This window comes from Macaca mulatta, chromosome 6 (assembly GCF_049350105.2).
Source record: "Macaca mulatta isolate MMU2019108-1 chromosome 6, T2T-MMU8v2.0, whole genome shotgun sequence".
Classification (NCBI taxonomy): Eukaryota; Metazoa; Chordata; class Mammalia; order Primates; family Cercopithecidae; genus Macaca; species Macaca mulatta.
This window is the reverse complement of record NC_133411.1, coordinates 163,271,759-163,292,070: the sequence shown is the minus strand read 5'-3', so window position 1 is coordinate 163,292,070 and position 20,312 is coordinate 163,271,759. Positions and strand designations below refer to the sequence as shown.

At 48.0% G+C, this 20,312-nt stretch overlaps 1 protein-coding gene across 1 annotated transcript in view; it reads right to left on the bottom strand.

The window, feature by feature from the left end:
- Nucleotides 1-732: 732 nt before the first annotated feature.
- GALNT10 (polypeptide N-acetylgalactosaminyltransferase 10) overlaps nt 733-20,312 on the bottom strand; it is a 230,771-nt gene continuing 211,191 nt past the window's right edge. Inside the window, exons 8-12 of the mRNA XM_001111603.5 lie at nt 18,113-18,220; nt 12,609-12,830; nt 9,080-9,196; nt 5,776-5,925; nt 733-4,903 (exon numbers count right to left, since the gene is read on the bottom strand). Coding sequence (XP_001111603.1) covers nt 4,745-4,903; nt 5,776-5,925; nt 9,080-9,196; nt 12,609-12,830; nt 18,113-18,220 — 756 coding nt within the window. The 3' untranslated portion in view covers nt 733-4,744. The remainder of the gene's footprint in view (nt 4,904-5,775; nt 5,926-9,079; nt 9,197-12,608; nt 12,831-18,112; nt 18,221-20,312) is intronic.

Sequence of the window (20,312 nt, the reverse complement as noted above, 5' to 3'; positions counted from 1 at the left end):
GATCTTAGCTGATTCAGCACGCTCCATGACCTTCTTGCTAAGGTCAAATGCTTATACTCTCACATGTACTTCTCCTTTGCAGAGCTTACCACAGTCCCTAACTATATACTTATTTTAATGATCATTTGTTTAATGTCTATTTTTCTAACTAGATCATAAGTGCCTTGCACAATCTTTTAATTTCTAGCAGAGTGCCTGGTATATAGTAGGCACTTGATACATTTTTAGTGAATGATAGCTAATATTTTTCTCTTATCTGTTTCATGGAATTCTTCTGAGAGTCCGGGGGGTACAACAGGTATAAAAGGCTTTAAAAATGGAATCTCTCCCCGTTGTCTGCAAAGCTGTAAGGTGTTATTGTGTGAGGATAACATGAGCGTGGGCATACTGAAAACCTGGACTCAGTCAGTCACCACCATGCCACCTTGGGTCAGAATTTTCCCTTTCTGTTATTCAGCCTTCATCAAGTCATGGTCCATAGCACCTTCCGGTGGTCCCTGAGTGACAGCATGAGGGGGCAGCTTCCGTTCATTGTCACCTGTAGCCCCCAACCAAGACTCAATCATAGGACCACAGGTGGAGCTGAAGTGTCAGGACCTTCCACTCTAGAATGATGGCTGCTGGGAATTAGTTTTTAGTACCCAGCAGAGTGCCTGAGTCTGAAGTGGGTGGTCTGCGTGAAGAACGATGGAAAGAAGAATGACACATGAGAAGGAAGAAGGCAGAGACCACTTTAGAGAAAGTCTGGAGGTTTACTCAACAACGTTTACAATCACAATTGTACATGGTAAATCAGTCTTTCACAAAGGCTCATTTTTCCAGGCAGGGGGAGAGGCTGGTGGTCTTGAGCTTTCGGCCTGGAATTCCAGTCTGAATTTCCAAATATTCCCTGCCTGCAACCCCTTTGGGATCCTAGTCTTCGAGCCGTTATTGGCTTGATAACATATAACAGATCAGGAGTCTGACCCTGTTCTGTTGCCTGGCACAGCTGAATCAAAGCCATTCTGGAAGCAGATGTTAAGATGAACTTGGCACTTGGTATGTAGGTCCAGCTCCCACCCCAGAGGTGGCAGTGGGCCTTGGCTCAAGATCAAGTTTGAACTAAAATATTACTTGGATTTTTCACAAAGAGTGTCCGTTGAAAGCAATAAAGAATTCCAGAACAGAACTGCACTTCTTGTCCCTCTCTCACACTTAAAAAGCTTCAGAAAACATTAAAAATGCATGACCTCCTAGGAATTATAAAAGATCACCCAACTGTACAAACTCGGTATCGCTGAAGCAGGGAATCTGATTCCTCAGTTATTACTGTAAAGTGCTTTGCCACTCTTTTTGAGACTCCAGAGACTAGGAAAATGGAGATGCACAGAGACACAAGGAGCTGTTTTCCAAGACATCACCTATTTCTTACGGGAAAAAAAAAGAAATTCAACTGGTGGGAAGTTTGAAAAGTGAATGTCATGTAGACTTTGGAAATCTATTTGCTACATCTTCAACAGAAACCGCTCTTTCTCTCCTGGACCGACTGTCACACCCTCTCGTCAGATTCTTCCTGTGGATGTACCCCGTTCTGCCTGAGCGATTTTTTCCTAAAGGGAAGAATCAATAGTTTCTGATTGTTTTAAAAGCTGAAAGCTCCAATTGGAGGCGGAAGATGGGATGGCTTTTCACACACGTGCCTGCCAGTTTAGCCACCTCCAAAGACCTTGTTCTTAAAGCAACCGTGCTGTCTGCATTATGAAATGTTTCTGGAGTTCCCCTTTGGAAAGGCTGCTGGTGGGCCACATGGTCACGATACTGTCCAATCACACCCTATTTTGTGACCTTATCTTCAGAGTAAAGGCTTTAGAGGAAAAGGGACCCACAGTCTCACCCATCACCTGACTGTCAGCATCTCTATACGCTCCTGGCTGAGTTCTATTGAGTATCAGCTGGGGATATGAGCGGAAACCTGAATCTTTGAGACAGGCAGTTTTCAAAAAGGAAGCCATAACAATGAGAGGCTTAGTACTGGCAATTGATCAGTTGGTCCATCAAACGGAGACAGTCAAGTTCTGTCCTTCCTTCCCCTCCCGCATACTTTGTCAAGTCCCAGGACCTACTGATGTGGACTCAGCAATGACAAATGCCAGGGTGCTCAGAGGACACACCCATCCCTTTTCAGCATGTGAACCTAGACTGGAAAGGAGAACCAAAGGATGGAAAGGCAGGCCCAGGGCGGCTTGCTGCCGCTCCTGCTTTCACAGGAATCCTGGTCATGCCAGGAACACTGCTGCCCACTTGGGGCGAGACTGTGTGGAAGTCTAGCTAGTGCTCGGCACCCCTTAACCCAATGGTGAAAAACAGGACAAACATGCTGGGGTTCAGAGGGTGGACCGCAGGGATGGCCCCCAAACAGGTCCCAGTGAGGTAATGCAAGGCCTCCTCTCAGGGGCCGATGAGGCCTTCTAGGCCACAGACTAAACGCACTGCCCAGCCTTTAGTTTGGAGTGTGACTTGCACTGACTGGAATAAATCTGGCCTCTCACCCTTGGGGGACATCTCAGTCTCAGATGTTGCTCCAGGCCCAACATCTCCTGCTTGAAATTAGACATTAAGAAACACACACTCATCCAGTAGGAACTGCACATGCCACCAGAAATGTTCCCCTCCCCACAACCCTGCCCCTTTATGTTTGTCTAGCAAGGCACTAGGAAATGGTTCAAGTTTAGGGATTTGCTGTATATTTGCATTTTTCTTTTTAAAAGGCACAGTTTTTATTTTAATGACACTGCATTGCTCTTTGATGATGAATCTCAATTCAACTCTTCAAACTGCCAACACTCTTGTTATCCTAGATTCTAGAAGAGGCCTCATCTTTTGACTTCTATAGAGGGCCACTTCTAAAGCTACAGCACTTATTTGGAAAAGGACACTGGGATCAACACGTAAGCGCTGCAAGCAGAGGGGCCACCTCTCTTGCAGACAGGCGGCCAGAGCAGGGCTTGTGCTGGGCCAGAAGTGGAAGTAATTCCTTGCCAGCTACACATTCGGTCTGACTGGTGGATGATTGGGAGTGTCTGTCCCTCCCTCCCCCAATAATTGATGGCCTTGAGATCCGCCAGCATCTCAAAGGCAGATTTGTGGCTCTGTTCCCAGACTTAGGTCTCAGTCATTTAATTGGTAAATGACACAATCAAGAGACTCAACACTAATTGGAATGCTGATTTCAAGTATTTCCTGGGCTAGCTGGTGGAAGCCGTAGATAGTGGAATGCAATTTCCATTTCCAAATCAGTGGGCAGCAGGTTGGTTACAGAAATGCTTCCTATTAGTCTGGAGGCCCTCCAGGAGTCTGACATGTAATTAACAAAGCAAAAGGTAAACATGAAGGGCCAGCATGGAGCTGGGTGTATATCTGGCTGTGGGATATCGGGTTCTTTTCTCCACAGAAATGAGACTACAGTTGTGATGATGGTGGGAGATTCCGGGGTGCAGGTCTTCACCGAGGACCATGTTGTACCACAGCCTCTGCTGAGCTGAGGGACACATGTCCCCCTGCTTCCCCAACACTACTAACTTGGGATTTCACAGATTGTCTCTAGGCTGGGGGCTGCCTTGACTGTATTACACCCGGCTGGCTCCTTTAATCACAGCATTCTAGAAATCCATATTGGATGTGGGATACCAGAATCCTATGTAGCATCCTAGTTTGCAATCCAGTTATAGAGTTCTTTAAAAATTCTGGGGTTTTATATGAGAACTAGAACCATGATGAGGTCAGAGGCAGGCACTCTGCCCACAGTTGATCCTGGAGACCTCCAGACTCTGTGAGGTGAGCACCTCGCAGCATCTCTGTTCCTCTTTTGAGGCCTGGGGAAGAGAGACGGGGAAATGGAAGCATGGATCAGGGCAAATCAGCCAGCTTTTCTAGTTTGGAGGTCTGCTCGGACTTTTCTGTGGGCTCAGGGCCATCTGAAACACTGCCCTGTAAAGCTGGTGGCTGGGCTGTCCTTGTGCCTGGAGAGTGCTAAAATGGACATTTCAAATACCCAGAGAGCAGAGGGAGATATCCCGCATGTCCACAGCTGCAGAGAAATGTCTGGGGGGTCCCTCTTCTGACTCCTCACCTGGCAGCTCATCAGCATTCAGTATTGAACACTCTTAAGACCCTAAGTATGGCCTTTATGACCAAATCACCTGGGGCTGTGACAGAGAACAGAAGCTGGGCAGTCACTGCAATGTCCCCCCCAAGGACAGTAGAAACTAAAAAGCCCCAAGAGGACTTCTTTCCCTTCTGCGGCAGATGAGTGACATCGATACTAAAAGCTGCCCCAAACAGGCAAATTTTACATTTCTTTCTAAAGCACCATCATGTAGGAGAGCCATCTGAGGGCTGGGCAACCTTGCAGGACTCACTTTTGGGTGGCCTAGGCTACCTTGGTATTCTCCCACATAATGCTCAAGGGGACATAGTGACAAAGTTGAAAAGGCCCTGTTGCTTTTCTGTGAGGCCAGCAGGGATTAAAGCAGGCTCTGCTCCCTGTGGGGCCTCTTGTGGGATATGCTCTTCACCCTACCCCCACAACTCAGGGGTTCAAGGACCAGGCAGACCCCAGGCCCTGAATCAAGAGCCCTCTTCACCCTGAACCATCTGGCCAGCACCTTTTACACCCAGTGCCCACAGAGGCCCTGCCTCCCTTGAAAGAGGAAGGCTGCAGTGAGTGCCAGACCCTGGGGAGGGCCTGCCAAGGGGACACGAGGGCTCAGTTCCTATTGAATTTTTCCAAGACTGTTGAGTTGGTGTGTTCAAACAGCCACTGCTGGGTGAGGGAGGATGGGTTGCAGGTGTTCATGAAGATCCTATGGTCACTTTCACTGCAGTCCATGCAGCTGCCACTGACAGGGTGGTACAGGGTCTTGTCCTATAAAACATGGAGGTAACAAACCAGACAGCACTGGAGACACGTGACCAGTCAAACCACAGCAACAATACCAGCAATGAGAAAGTGAAGAAGTGACTGACTAGCTGTTCATACACCTGTTGGTTTTCCTCCTGAGCACACAACCAGATGCTGCCCAGCCTCCCTTGCAGCTGGTGTTGCCATGGGACTGGGTTCTGCCCGCTGGGATGTGACCAGAAATGATGCATGCTGCTTCCAGACCTGGGACCTAGACACTGCCCACGTCCTGTCAAATCTCACTGGTCCTCGTGTGTGTGTGTGTGTGTGTGTGTGTGTGTGTATGTGTATGCACTTTTATCTTTTTCTTTTCTTTTTTTTTTTTTTTTGAGACAGGTTCTCGCCCTGTCACCCAGGCTGGAGTGCAGTGGTGCAATCTTGGCTCACTGCAACCTCCACCTCCCAGATTCAAGTGATTCTCCTGCTTCAGCCTCCTGAGTAGCTGGGAGTACAGGCATGAGCCACCACGCCTGGCTGATTTTTGTATTTTTAGTAGGGACGGGGTTTCACCATGTTGGCCAGGCTAGTCTCAAACTCCTGACCTCAGGTGATCCACCCACCTCGGCCTCCCAAAGTGCTGGGATTACAGGCATGAGCCACTGTGCCTGGCCATGCTTTTCTTTTTTAAATGGAATCAGTTACCAACATTTAAGACTTGGGGATTTCACAGTGAAGTCTAGATTTCTGACTACTCTTGAATGACTGCAAAATCCAGCATGGTAGGTTTGTGGCACAAATGAATAAGTGGATGGACTCTGTTGAAAGAAGGGCTGAGGCACTATATGGCCTTAAAAAATATCAAGCAGGTGCCCTGCTCCCCGCACATCCCGTCTTACTTTGCGGTATTTCCACAGCTGGTTGCCCTTCATGCTGTGGCAGTCGTAGAGCGTGACAGGGCTGGTGTGGGAGATGGCATCAAAGCAGAACTTCTTCGTATGCTGGGGGTCTCCAGGCCGGATGTCCTCTCTCCAGGTGAAGGTGAATACCTGTGCACAGGGGTATCATAAATAAGGACAGCAAAGCCAAGGACTTCCTTTTTTTCTCCATTTTTTTTTTAAATTATGGAAAAATTCAAACTCAGAGGTCCAAAAAATAATATATTAACTGTGACTCCTAATCACCTAGCTTTAAAAGCTACTAACTTGGCTGGGTGTGGTGGCTCACACCTTTAATACCAGCAGTTTGGGAGGCCAAGATGGGTGGATCACTTTGAGGCCAGGAGCTTGAGAGCAGCCTGGCTAATGTGGTGAAACCCTGTCTCTACTAAAAATAGAAAAATTAGCTGAGTGTGGTGGCGTGTGCTCGTAATCCCATCTACTCAGGAGGCTGAGGCATGAGAATCACTTGAGCCCAGGAGGCAGAGGTTGCAGTGAGCTGAGATTTCACCACTTCACTCCAGCATAGGGGACAGAGTGAGACTATGTCTCAAAAAAAAAAAAAAAAAAAAAAGTAAGTTACCAACTCAAGGCTAATGTTGTTGCAGCTCTACTTCCACCCCTATTGTTACACTCACATTATTTTGAAGCAAATCTCAGCTATCGTATCATGTCAGGTATAAACACTTCAGTAAGTGCCACTATAACACCTAAAAGTAGTTACTACAAAGTCCAAAATGTCATCAAATATCCACAGTTCAAGTGTTCTTGGGATTCTTTTTTTTTTTTTTTTTGAGACAGAGTTTCGCTCTTGTCGCCCATGCTGGAGTGCAATAGTGCAATCTTGGCTCACTGCAAACTCCACCTCCTGGGTTCAACCAATTCTCCTGCCTCAGCTTCCCAAGTAGCTGGAATTACAGGTGTGTGCCACCACACCTGGCTAATTTTGTATTTTTAGTAGAGAAGGGGTTTCACCATGTTGGTCAGGCTAGTCTTGAACTCCTAACCTCAGGTGATCCACCAACCTTGGCCTCCCAAAGTGCTGGGGTTATAGGCGTGAGCTACTGTGCCCGCTTAGGATTCTTATCAATTTTTTTTCATAGTTAGTCTGTTTGAGTCATGATCCATTTGGTTGATAACCTTTGTTTCTTTTCGGTAGCTTTACTGAATAATAACTGGCATACAATAAACTGCACACATTTAAAGTGTACAATTTGATACATCTTGACATACGTTTACACTGAGAAGCCATCGTCATAGTCAAGGTAATGAACATACCCATCACCCTGCAAAAGTATCCTCATGCTCCTCTGTAATCTCCTCCTCCTGTTCCCACCAACCCCCATGTCCTTAGGGCAGCCACTGATCTGCTTTCTGTTTCTAGAGATTAGTTTGCAATTTCTAGAATTTTCTATAAAGGAATCATACAGTATGTATTCTCTTTTGTCTCATTTCTTTCACTCAACATAATTTTGTTGAGAATCATCTATGTCCTAACAGCATTTATCAGTAATTCATTGCTTCTTATTGCTGAATTTGCACTTCAGTTCCTTGTTATGGGACATCTTGGTGGTTTCCAGTTTTTGGCTATTAAAATAAAGCTGCTATGAACATTTGTGTACAAGTCTTTGTATGGACATATGTTTTCTTTCTCTTGGATAAATACCTAGGAGTGGAATGACTGGTTCAATGGTCAACTTTCTAAGAAACTGCCACAGTTTCCCAAAGTGGCTGTGCCATTTACTCTCCCACCAGCAGCATACAGGTCCAGTTCATCCACATCTTTGCCAATCTTCGGTATGGTCAGTTTTTTTTAATAGGTGTGTGCTGGAATTTCCTTGTAATTGCAATTTCTATTTCTCTATTAACTAATGAAATTCAGCATTTTAAATATGTTTATTTGCCACTCATATACTTTTTTTTGGTAAAGTGTCTGCCCACTTTATTATTTATTTATTTATTTATTTATTTATTTATTTATTTATTTATTTATTTTTGAGACGGAGTCTCGCTCTGTTGCCCAGGCTGGACTGCAGTGGTGTGATCTCGGCTCACTGCAAGCAGCTCCGCCTCTCAGGTTCATGCCATTCTCCTGCCTCAGCCTCTCGAGTAGCTGGGACTACAGATGCCCGCCACCATGCCTGGCTAATTTTTTGTATTTTTAGTAGAGACGGGGTTTCACTGTGTTAGCCAGGATAGTCTCGATCTCCTGACCTTGTGATCCACCCACCTCGGCCTCCCAAAGTGCTGGGATTACAGGTGTGAGCCACCACACCCGGCCTGCCCACTTTAAAATTAAAAAATATTATTGAGTTTTGAGAGTTTGAGCAGATACAAGTCTTTTCATTCATATATTCTAGATACAAGTCCTTTATCAGCTATATGCTTTACAAACATTTTCTTCCCATCTGTGGCTTGCTTTTTATTCAGTTTGAATTAGTCCAGTTTATCAATTTTTTTCTTTTATGGATTGTGTTTTTGCTGTTATATCTAAAAAATAATTGTTTAACCCAAGGTCACTCCACCCAGGCTGGAGTGCATGGCACAATCACCGTAACCTTGAACACCTGGCTTCAAGCAAGCCTCTCCTAAGCTTCCCGCACTGCTGGGATTTCAGGCATGAGCCCACTGTGTCTGAGCAGTGGCTCTTCCTGCAGGCTGGCTCACCCTCTGCATCCCACCCAGCCAGCAGGTGAGGCTGACCATGCCCCGAGGCTCCAGGAGTCAAGGTAATGAGCATACCCATCACATCCCAAAAATGATGGCTCTGTCCTCATCAATATGAGGGCTTCCTCACCTCCTGCATAATCAGCTCAGGGACACAATTCGTGGGAGCCCCGGGGCTTTTCCGGAACTCTTGGAAGGGGCCTGCCTATCCACGGGGCTGCTGATGGCCACACCTGCCTCTGTATAGGAAGAGCCAGGTGAGAATGAGGCCCGCAGAGAGGGAAGCACTCTCTTGAGAGATCCAGCAACATCATCAAGGCTTTTCAGTGACATGACACAATAAGCTCTTTTTGTGGAAGGCCATTTGGGCTGAGCATCCATCATTTGTAACCAAAATGGTCCAGACTGATGGTTTTATTGCAATGTGAAGGAGTCCCCTTTCCAGGGTGTTCAGGAGGATCTTAAAACTCATCCCCGGGGCTGACTCTTGTCACTTATCACTGACCCATGCCTCTCCCTCCCAGCTGGTCACGTCAGCACCCCAGGGGGCAGACGTTTCAGAAAACCTGGCTGCCAGTCCCCGAGGGGCGGCCCTTACCTGCATGTTGTTCCAGGCGGCTTCTCCGCGGCCCCGGACGCAGCCCTCTAGCCTCAGTGGGGAGCCCAAGGCCCCGTGTTTTGTGTCTGCGCACAGCCCTGTGCCCACATTTCGGATCTGAAAGGGAAAAAGGGAAGAAGTGGACCACTGAGGTGCCTTAAGGTGCCCACCGGGTCCCTGCCAGGTGAAAGGGGAAACCAAGGGGGAGACATTAGCTGGATTAAGTTCGAAATCGTCTTGATAAAGCTTGCCCTGAGCTGTCGGAAGTACCTCGAACCTCTCAATAAAGGAAGACTCAGTCCACAGAGTGTAATCCTCAAAGCACTGCTGCGTTTAGAGCATGCAGAGTCCCAGGTTGGTGGTAGGGGACTGGAGGTGAGGAGTTGGTAAAGGACTCCCTGGCCCCACTCCTGGAGAAATTGAACCAACAGATCCAGGAACCAGATTTTACCCCCATTTCAGGTGATCCAGGTTCTGGTGGTCCGGGGACCATACCTTGAAAGATCCTAGAAAAGGACACGAAACCTTTGCTGTATGTCATGGACTCTCTCTGTCCCTTAGGGCAGGTGAATGGCAAGAGGTGGCAGGAGGCCCCCTCACCCCCTCCTGAGATCCAAAGAACAATAGTTGCCTCCTACCCGTCAACCATGAAGATAGGTGTGATGGCAAGAGCACTGGGCTACGAGTCTGAAGCCCTAGGCTGCTCACTTGCTTAGCCAACAAATACCGACTGGGTACTTACTGTGGGCAGGCTGTTGTGCTAGGTGCATAGTGTCACGTCATATAGTTCCTACCTTACAGATATCAATCCTACTTTGTCTGAGGGGTAGGGGGCTGTGGTGGCTATGAAAATACACCACCCAATTTCCTGTTGCAGGGCGTCTCATTGCACCCAGATCCTGTATTCTGAATCCACCACTGTGTCCACCCATGGATGGATTCCAGCCAATGAGCGAGGCAGACCCACTCTTGCGAGATGCTGAGCTCCTCTGGCTGGTGATTTGGCTTGGGGACTTCATTAACCTGGCCAAAGCTTTCTTACAGCTTTACTGCAGTCTGGACTCTTCCTACCCCAGCCGTCCCTTCCTTCCCTCATGCCTTCGCAGAGGTCAGACCAGTGTCGTGGTCTTGTGGCTTTCCTAGTCTCCCCAGGCGTCTTCATTTTTCCTCTCAAGTGTTTTAACCATAAATCTCTTGCGTGTCTAATCCCACTGTGGCATCTGCTTCTTGGAGGACTTGAACTAACACGAACCGGTAAAGAGCCAAAGAGCCTCATGAGGGAAGTCCACACAGCAGTGCTCCTGGAAAGTGGTGGTGATGTTGGGGGTAGGCTAGTCAGGCAGCCGAGCCAGGCAGGGCTCTGTGATTTGCCGTGTGAATTTGAGCAAATCACACCTGGTGTTCCTGCTAGCCCACCATGTCTCTCCCCTTTCCTCTGGTAACACCACCCCGACTTTCCATGGGGCTACTGCTCCTCATGCACCCTGTGGCCAGCCGTAGTGTCCATTCTACCCTTGCTGTCCCTCTTCCCCGATGGCCCCAGTGATGGGTGCAGAATCCAAGAATAAGACTTGATTCCTGCACCTTTACTGGTATGCTGGGGAAGACGTGTATACTTCCTGCTGGATTGGCCAAGCAGTAGGGGTTGGTCAGCCTGAAGCTTCTGGAAGCCATTCTGATACCTTCAGTGTGAGACCAACACAAAAGGAAGCTGAGTTCAGCAGGAGAAAAAGAGACTGACATCATTTGAGGCCCTGGATCCAGGTTGTCTTAAGCCATAGCTACCCCAGGCTCTTATGTGAGTCAAACACAATATATTCCCCCCATTTTGTTTTTCACTTTAAATTGGTCTTCTGAAAGAGCCCCGACTCTTATGCTCCCCTTTTCCAAGCTCCAACCTATCCATCTATGAATGGGTAGGTCCTCTCAGCTCGGAGACCCAGGATCCCATGATGGCATGCTCATCTGCCTGTGAAGGCTGGTCTGCCTCGGCCAGCATGGGCCTCATGGGCTGCGCCATGGCCCGCGTTCACAGGGCCCCATGCTCAGGAGGGCCTGGCTTGATTTAAAGCTCTGCTGCTGCTGTCTTGAAATTCTGAATAATTTTATCTTTGAACTGTTTTGTAAGTGAAATCTGATGGAACAGTGGAGCGTGTGCATTATAGAGAAGCACGCTGTTCCTCTCTGCCCTGTCTGCAGGCAGCATGTGTGAAGACACTGACTAAGTGAGGGCGCTGGGGGTCCCAGAGGCCCTGCTTTCCCTTCAAACTAGAACTCGCTCTGGGTGTGCTAAGAAGGGCAGTGGTGCCGGGCGCGGTGGCTCAAGCCTGTAATCCCAGCACTTTGGGAGGCTGAGACGGGCGGATCACTAGGTCAGGAGATCGAGACCATCCTGGCTAACACGGTGAAACCCCGTCTCTACTAAAAAACACAAAAAACTAGCCGGGCGAGGTGGCGGGCGCCTGTGGTCCCAGCTACTCAGGAGGCTGAGGCAGGAGAATGGCGTAAACCCGGGAGGTGGAGCTTGCAGTGAGCTGAGATCCGGCCACTGCGCTCCAGCCTGGGCGACAGAGCCAGACTCAGTCTCAAAAAAAAAAAAAAAAAAAAAAAAAAAAGAAGGGCAGTGGCATCCTAAGAAGCAGGAATGACCAACAAGTCCTGTCATGTCCTTTCTTACTTGCGTTACTGCCCCATGTTAGCCAAGAACTTATGTAGGAAAGGGAAAGATAGGGCAACCCTAGTTCCTTTTCTTTTTTGAGGCAGGCTCTTGCTCTGTCACCAGGCTGGAGTGCAGTGGCAGGAGCACAACTCATTAGAACCTTGGGCTCAAGCAGTTCTCCTGCCTCAGCCTCCCAAGTTGCTGCAACTACATGCACGTACCACCATGCCTGGCTAATTTTTTTTTTTTGTAGAGACAGGGTCTTCCTATGATTCCCATAGGAAAATGTTGTTTTCAAACTCCCGAGCTTAAGTCATCCTCCGGCCTTGGCCTCCCAAAGTGCTAGGATTATAGGCATGAGCCACCGCACCTGGCTCCTTAGTTCCTTTGCATTCCAGCCCTTCCTTACTCATCTGTAAATGGAAGGTAGAGAGTATTGGAAGAACATGCACATTATCAAGAAGTGAAGTAAAAACAAGCTGAGTTAGTTTTGTGCCATGTTTAGACTGTTCTGGTGAGAAATACTTATGCTTGCAGCAGGTGGGAAATACAGATCATGTCATTTCACTCATTCTGAACATGAGTTACATGCTGTTAATTTGCATTTTAAATTGTCACTGCATAATATAAAGATGAAAGGTAAAATTCATGCTAATAACTTAAAGTTTTAATTTTTCTACACTGAGAACACTAACTAGCAAGTAAAAATACACCATGACAAGGCTAGAGAGAGACCAGGAAAAAAAGGAAACAGTTTTATATTCGTGTCTTTCCTCCCTGCACTTACTTTCTGCCTTTTGAACATGGGGTCTGCATTTGCATTTTACACGCCCAGCAAATTATGGAGCAAGCCCTGCCCTCCAGGCTCACCTCCCCCCAAGCTGCAGCCGGGGGCTCCACGGGTGGGTAGAATTTGGGCAGGTCCCAGGCTATCTTCGTCATAAACCACTTGAAACTTTTGCAGTTAAGGGAGCTGCGGAGCTTTTTCTGGGCGGCGACGTCCCCAGCGGAGAGGTGGCGGTATTCAGGCCGGCGCTGGTAAATGTACTCGGCGTACTCGTCCATCCACACTTCAGCCACCCGCTTAAGGTTCTGTGGGGCAAGAGGCAGTGGAGGGGTCAGTCTCTCCAAGAAGCCAAAGCCAGGCAGTGGGGTGAAAGGGTCCTGGCAGGTTGAGGTCAACCCTTCTTATTTTATGTTGCATCAGAAATCCCAGCCCCACCATGAGTTTAGGCCTTCTGTATTTCTATGTATCATTATGCATGTTTTAAGGGTTTCACAGCTTAGAGTTGGCCCATAGGCTGCTGTTGTTTTGCCTGCCCATCTTCCATCCCCTCTTCTTCTAGTGACAGCTCCTACTGATTTTTCCTCTGGGCAGCCACCCTGTCTCCCTGTCAGCTCATGTGGCAGGAGGAAAGGCATGGACCCAGCCTGGCTAATGTGAATACAGGTGCCCCTGGTGCAGGGGCTGGTCAAACAGCAGACCCATTCCCTGAGCCCCACCAATCACAATCAACAGGCATCAGCCTTGGGATTTTTGCAGGAACCATTGGAAGAATCGCTCTGTTTCTGCTTGGATTGCTGGGTAAGACAGGATGACAGGCAGAGCTCTTGGGCCATATGGCCTCCACACAAGGAGAGCCTGTCCAAGGATGAAATCAACCCAGAATGAAGCAGAGTGGAGGGCTGGATCCAGGAATGCATTCCGCCTTTTAACACCAGAATCTAGCCGTGTCTGAAGCTAGAGCTACCTCAGACTTTCCAGTTACAGGAGCCTGTATATTCTCTCTTCGCTAAGCCAGTTTGATTTGGCTTTTTGTCATTTTTGACTAAGAGTTTTGACCAAGTTATGTGATAAAGGCAAATGATAATTTGAAACCAAAAGGTTTGGAAGTGGGAATTTCTAATAATCCTTTGAGGTGCAAAGGTTGCTGCTACTTTCATCATGAAGCATAAAGAGAATCAGTTTTAAAAAATGACAGCCACATAATTGGCAAGCAGAGGCAGCAGGTGAGGAAACTGTTTGTGAGTAGACTTGGGGACAGAGGAAGAGGGAATTCTTATGTATGTGATGAAAATTCCTGATTCCATCTGCAGTGTAGACCCCACCCAGTGAGAATTTCTGATATGTGATACATCTGAGAGCAAAACTTCAGGGTTCAGGGGAAATTCTCTGCTCCAAAACATCTTTAGTCAACCCCTGGCTGTTGTCCCCCCTCCCAAATTTAACTCTTCAGCTTTCAGTTTTTTCCCTATTGCAATGTAAAATTTCCTCTGAAAGGTAAAGGGGAGTTAGCACTTGAAGCTGTTATCAGTCATTTGCACCTCAGTGTGAAGGACTGCTCTAGGAGCAGGTCAGGCAGGGATCCCAAATGTTTAAATGTCTTCTATAAAAAGCCGAATAGTAAATACTTAGGCTGTGCAGACCATATGGTCTCACCTCTGATGTAGCTATAAAGCAGCCATAGACACCATATAAATGGTGTGGCTGGGTTCCAATAAAACTTATGGATACTGAAATTTGATTTTCATGTATCACAAAATATTCTTCTTCTTTCAATTCCCGTTCCCTCTAATGATTTAAAAATGTAAAAACCATTCTTAGCTCACAGGCCATACAAAAACAGGTTGCTGACTCTTGAGTAATGGAGAAGGAAGCCAACATGAGGGAGGCCCCTGCACTGGAGACAAAATTCACCAGCTCCCCCATTTTGCTGGCTCTGAGTTGGGGGCCAGGAAACAGCTGAATTTCCTTGTTGCTACCTAGTTCTTCCTGAGTGCTGAAGAGTCCACAGTGGGTTAGAAAACAGCTCAGGAACTGTTTATTCCCACCAGGCCCCTGCACAGAAAAGGCTGTGTTTAATTTAAAACTGTGCTAGAGGAAGTTGAAGGCCTAACAGAGATTGTATACATGAACACTCTAAAACACAATATTTCCTCTGCTTTTTCCAGTATGCCCACCAGGCTCTTTTAGCTCACTGTCTGAGTCCCAGGGGTAATGAGGAACTGCTGTAGTTTCACTCCAACTGAAAGCACGTCCGGCCACTCTGACCATGGCCAGACTGGTTAAGAATGATACTGAAATTTACCAGTGTTATTCTTAAAGGATTGAATAACATCATATTTTAATTCTTATTATAATTACCATTTTAATTTATATTGCATAATTGTATCTTCCAAACATAGCTTGAAAAGCTCTTTCTCCCAGATTTTGAACTTTTTTTTGCTACAGTTCACTGTTTGCGCCAAAGGAAATGACTTTACACTTATTTCTCTCACATCTCCCCTTGTTAGAGACAGCAAAAGGACCTTGGGATTTTAGTGGGCTTCGGGCTCCTCATACCCCTACTCTCAACACCTTCCTGCTTCCGAGTCCCAGTCCGTCTGAGGCCCAACTGTACTTCTTGTGCTTGGATTATAGAGATTTGCCTGGATCGTTGGAGTAAGTCTCCATTTTTGTTTCACCAAGTTTGAGTAGTTTCTGTTACTGCCTTCCCTAAGATCCTTTTTCCAGAGGTAAAGATAAGAAAGATTTCAGCAAGTTTAGTAAACAATGTAAGACTGGCTACTTGTCCCTGAGGCAGGCAAGCTGGTGGACTGCTCATCCTTCCTGAACTGCTTCTACCACAAGGCTGTCCGGCTCTTTGTCCTTCCGGAGTCGTACAATCTCAGTTTCTCTATCTGGCTCTCTCAGAGCTATTAGGACAACTCTCAAATCTATCAAAATGATCATCTAGGGGACAATGCTCTAGAAGGCTTAGGATGTGGCTATTAAAACATTGAGCACCTTTTTTTTTTTTTTCCCCAAGACAGAGTCTTGCTCTGTCACTCAGGCTGGAGTGCAGTGGTGCGGTCTCGGCTCACTGCAACTTCCACCTCCCGGGTTCAAGCCATTCTCCTGCCTCAGCCTCCCCAGTAGCTGGGATTACAGGCGCACACCACCATGCCTGGCTAATTTTCGTATTTTTAGTAGAGCTGGGGTTTTGCCATATTGACCAGGGTGGTCTTGAACTCCTGACCTCAGGTGATCCGCCCGCCTTGGCCTCCCAAACTGCTGGGATTACAGGCGTAAGCCACCATGCCGGCCCACTGAACAAATATTTTAAATGTGGTCTGCAAGTAATTGAGGGTTGTTAGTCACCATACTAAAAGGCCACCCCTGAGTCAGGCATCTCCGTGGTTCTGTAAACCTACACATAATCAGACCAGATGGATCAGAGTTCCTGGGGAAGAAGCCATGGGGCACCAATCAGCTTGTTAAGTGGTTTAAAGCCAAACACAGGACGTGGCTTCAGTACAGACAGCTAAAAGAGAAATATGTTAAAATGCCTAAAGACAGAATTTAGCTAAGACTTTTAAATACAACAGTCTTTATTGTTCATGTTGATGCTAAAACTAATAATAGCAGTCACTGTTTAAGGAACAATTGCTATGTGCCAGGTACCTGTCAGACCTACACGGGTTTGAATTCTGGCTCTAGTTACTTAACGTTTCCATCGCCAGCATCACATGTTTCATGTTCCCCATCCGTTAAAAACAAGTGAGAATTAAGTGAGATAAGTAAAATGTTTTGCATGCCTGGCTCGAAGGGAATTTTTATAAGCGTTACTACAGTTAGCTCTTATCCACTGAATTAATCTATAATAATCGTTCTGTAACAAGCAGGAGGCGGTAGTGTCTCTTCATCAGGTGGGCCTTTTTTAAAAAAACAATAGCAGCAACAACAGCAGCAAACTTTCTTTGAGACATGGTCTCGCTTTGTCACCCAGGCTGGAGTGCAGTGGCACACACAGCTCACTGCAGCCTCGACCTCCCTGGCCCAAGCGGTCTTCCCACCTCAGCCTCCTGAGTACCTGGGACTACAGGCATACACCACTGCGCCCGGCTATTTTTATTTTTAGGTGAGCCTTATCAATAACAGCTGTGCAGAGGAAAATAATATTTTAGGGTTGCTCCTGGTCTGGAGTTGGAGTGTCCCTATGGTCCCTTGTAGCCGGAAGAGTCCCAGTCTTGGGCGTACCGAGAGAGAGTGCGCTCTTTCCCGCCTGGCACCTTCCTCAGGGAAGAACGCGATTCCTGCTTCAAGGGGCTGAACCTAGAACCCACCCCCGGCGTCGGATGGGGCTGTGGGCAGCGCGGATGGCTGTTGAGGGCGTCGTTAGGCTCTGCTACCACTGGAGGGCACTGCCGGCTCTCCTTTGCCTCCACGCGGCCCCTGACACTTTCCGGAGCTCAGCTCCCACCCAAGGATGGCGCTCGGGGAGTCGCGCGGCCCCTTTGAGCCTCTCGGCTTTCCTTGTAAGTCACGGGACAACGCTCTTCTAGGACCCGGGAGCCACAATTCTACACGTCAAGGTTGTCAAGTGACGAGGGAGGAGGAGGCAGCGCCCTGGACAGGAGGCAGTGCGGTCTAATGCCCACCGGCCAGCACCGGGGTCTCCTGGCGGGGGCGGGGCTCACAGGCTCCGCGGAGGCAAAGCTGTGCGGAGGGTGGGGGGTCCCTTCCAGCTTCCCCGCAAACCTCCCCGAGGCTCTTTCTGTCCTCTGGGGACCCTCCCTCCTCTTCATTTTTCTTTTGTGGTCACCTGGATTTATTTATTTTTTCCCCAATACATTTAATATCAAAAACAAAAACAAACTCTGGCTAACAGATTTCCATGTGCAGTCAGTGGCCAATTTAATTGAAGCAATGATTGATACAAACCATTTTAAGGCAGTGAAACAGTTTGACATGCAGAGGTTTTGGCAGTGAGAGTGGACAGGGGGTGAGGAGAAGAGAAAGACACTGACATTTATAAACTCCACTTCCCCTGCAGAAACTTAATACGCAAGCTTTCCCAAACACACCACACCACACCACCTGTATTAATACTTATCTGACAGGTTTCTTCACGTCACCTCTGATCTAACTTTGCACCTACTTTAGCTGTATGCTAATTCATAGTATCTGTGAAATTACAGGTTAGCTACATGAATACACATTCATTTAGAATCCATATGAACTTAAAACACATCAACAAAAAAAGTTCCTGTGTTTGCCGCCTAAGATTATCCCCTCTGTCACACTTGGGGAAACAGTATCACCCCCTTAATTCTCCTGGCAATGCTGACAGTTGGAAATAATTAGCTCTCTTTAAACAAAGGAGGAAACACAGGTTCAGAGGAGTTAAGCAACCCTCCCCAGGTCACACAGCCAATGAATGGTTAAGTAGGGATTTAAGGGAGTTCTTTTAAATTGGATTTCACCTGGAGAATGGGGGCACATCCTCAAACCCAGAGATCACATAACACAGTCTAGGGCCCCAGGGTGACTCAGTGCAGCTGGTGGTCCTAGGCCAACCCCTTCTCCCCCCCCAGGAAAGCCACCACCTTACCCGGGCCAGGCTGACTCCGGCCGGGACCTTGTAGGGCACATACTTCCTGTAGATATGGCCCACCCTGGAGCAGGGGATGTCCTCCATGCGGCCCCCACACATCCACACCTGCATGGCAAGAAGGGAGAGAGATTATGACGTTTCTGCTTCCAGTTCACCATCCCTCCAGGCCAGCATCCCTTAGTGCACTCAGCAAAAGCATCAGCCTGGATTGTCTACTGAAGCCTAGATCACAGACCTAATGACGTGGGAAAACACAGTAATATAATAACAGCAGTAAAAACAGCTGACAGCACTGAGTTCTTACCATTGCCACACACTATGCTAAGATGGTCACATGCACAACCACACTTAAGTCTCATCAGAATACCTATGAAGTAGGTAGTAAGATTTTACAGATGCTGAAACGGAGACTCAGAGAAGCTAAGAAATGTGTCTAAGGTCACAGAGTAAGTGGTGGAGCCAAAATGCAAACCCTGTTTTAGCTGACTTCAGAGTCTGAGCTATGGAGTGCTGTGTTGAGAATTCTAGGGTGGCATTGGGGGATCAGTGGGAAGGACCTGGTGGTCACAAAGTGACATCAGCCACAGCACAAGTAGTCAAGGTGGCACACAGGTTCCGTAGATTTACTGACACATATTTATTTTCCTCTTGGATCTATAAGCCTCTCGCTGGGTCTCCCTGGAGCAGTTCCATCAGCCTCCCTGCCCTGCGTTCTCTGAGTCGGCCTCGCTAGGCTGTGCAGCTGGGTCTTGCCGCAGTGTGAGATCTGATGGTTCTCTTTAAGTCCCTCTCCCAGGGAGGAGTATCTGACATTACAGAGAGCTCCTGAGTTTGCCCACTGGGCTGACAGCAACTTGGAAATCTGAACATGTACAGCCAATACTGACTCATACCCACTGAGGGGCCCAGACTACACAGACTCTCCTTGGCAGGCCTGGGTTTGAATCCTGACTCAGTCACTTACCCACTTTACGACTTTGATCAAGGTATTTAACTTCTCTGAGACTCGGTTTCCTGTAAAGAAATAGAGGAGGCAGGACTGGAAGATGAGCTACTGCGTGTAAAAGGGTTTAGCGCAAGACCTGGTGCATACACAGGGCACAGCAGTGATCAGTCAGCTGAGACCCCAGCCTCAGAAGTGGCCTCACAATCCCTGCCTCCTCCTATTTGTGCCCCAGTGTAGATGCCTCCCAGTGAGTCACATGAAGACTGACCTGTGTAACCCACAGGATACTGCAGAAATGATGGTCATAAAGATGCCGTGGCTTCCACCTTTCTCTGTGGGACTGCTGGCTTTGGAGGAGCCAGCTGCCATGTTTGAGGACACCCAAGCCATTCTATGGAGAGGTCCATGGGGTGAGAGCTGAGGCCTCCTGCCCACAGCACTAATTTGCCAGCCAGGTCAGTGAACCAGCAAGAAGCAGAGGTGGTGGTCACAGTCAAGCCTGCAGATGACTGCGGCCCTGGCTCATGGCCTGACTATTCCCCTATGCGAGACCCAAGGTGGAGCTATCAAACCAGCCGCTCCCAAATCCCTGGCGTAGGGAAGCACGGTCATCATAACTGTGTACTGTGTTAAGATGGATTCTCGGGGTAATTTTTCCTGGCATAGGTAACTAACATGGGAGATGGTTTCAGGTGGCGATGGCAGAGCAGGGCCATTGCATAGACTTGTTGTGGGGATGTATGGAATATGAGAGATGCTACTTTATGCTCCCCAGTCAGGGAAAGCCTCACTTCGGAGGGGATGTTTGAGGTGGAACCGAGAAGGTGAAAGTAAAGGCAAGGGAACAGGTGAGAGAAGAGCAAGTGCAAAGGCACCAGGGCAGGGCCAGGCTTGGCATAGTCAAAAAGAAAGCCAGGGCAGGAGCAGAGGGAGAAAGGGGAAGAGGGACGGGAGGGGAGGCCAGAGGGGCTCCCACAGGGGCCTCACAGGGCAGATGAAGGAGTCTCCACAGAAGGTCTTCAGTGAGGGAGATACACAATCCACTTACATCTTACAAAGATGACTCTGCCTGTGGGCTGGAGAACAGCCTGAAGGGGCAGGCCTGGGGGAGAGAAGGCCTGGGAGGCTCTTGTAGTCATCCTGATATGAGGCCATCCTGACCCTGGGCGAGGGGTGCTGAGGCGATGGGGGGACACAGCTGGATTCAGGACATTATCATTAATCTCGCTACCATATGCTCTCGTTTGTGGG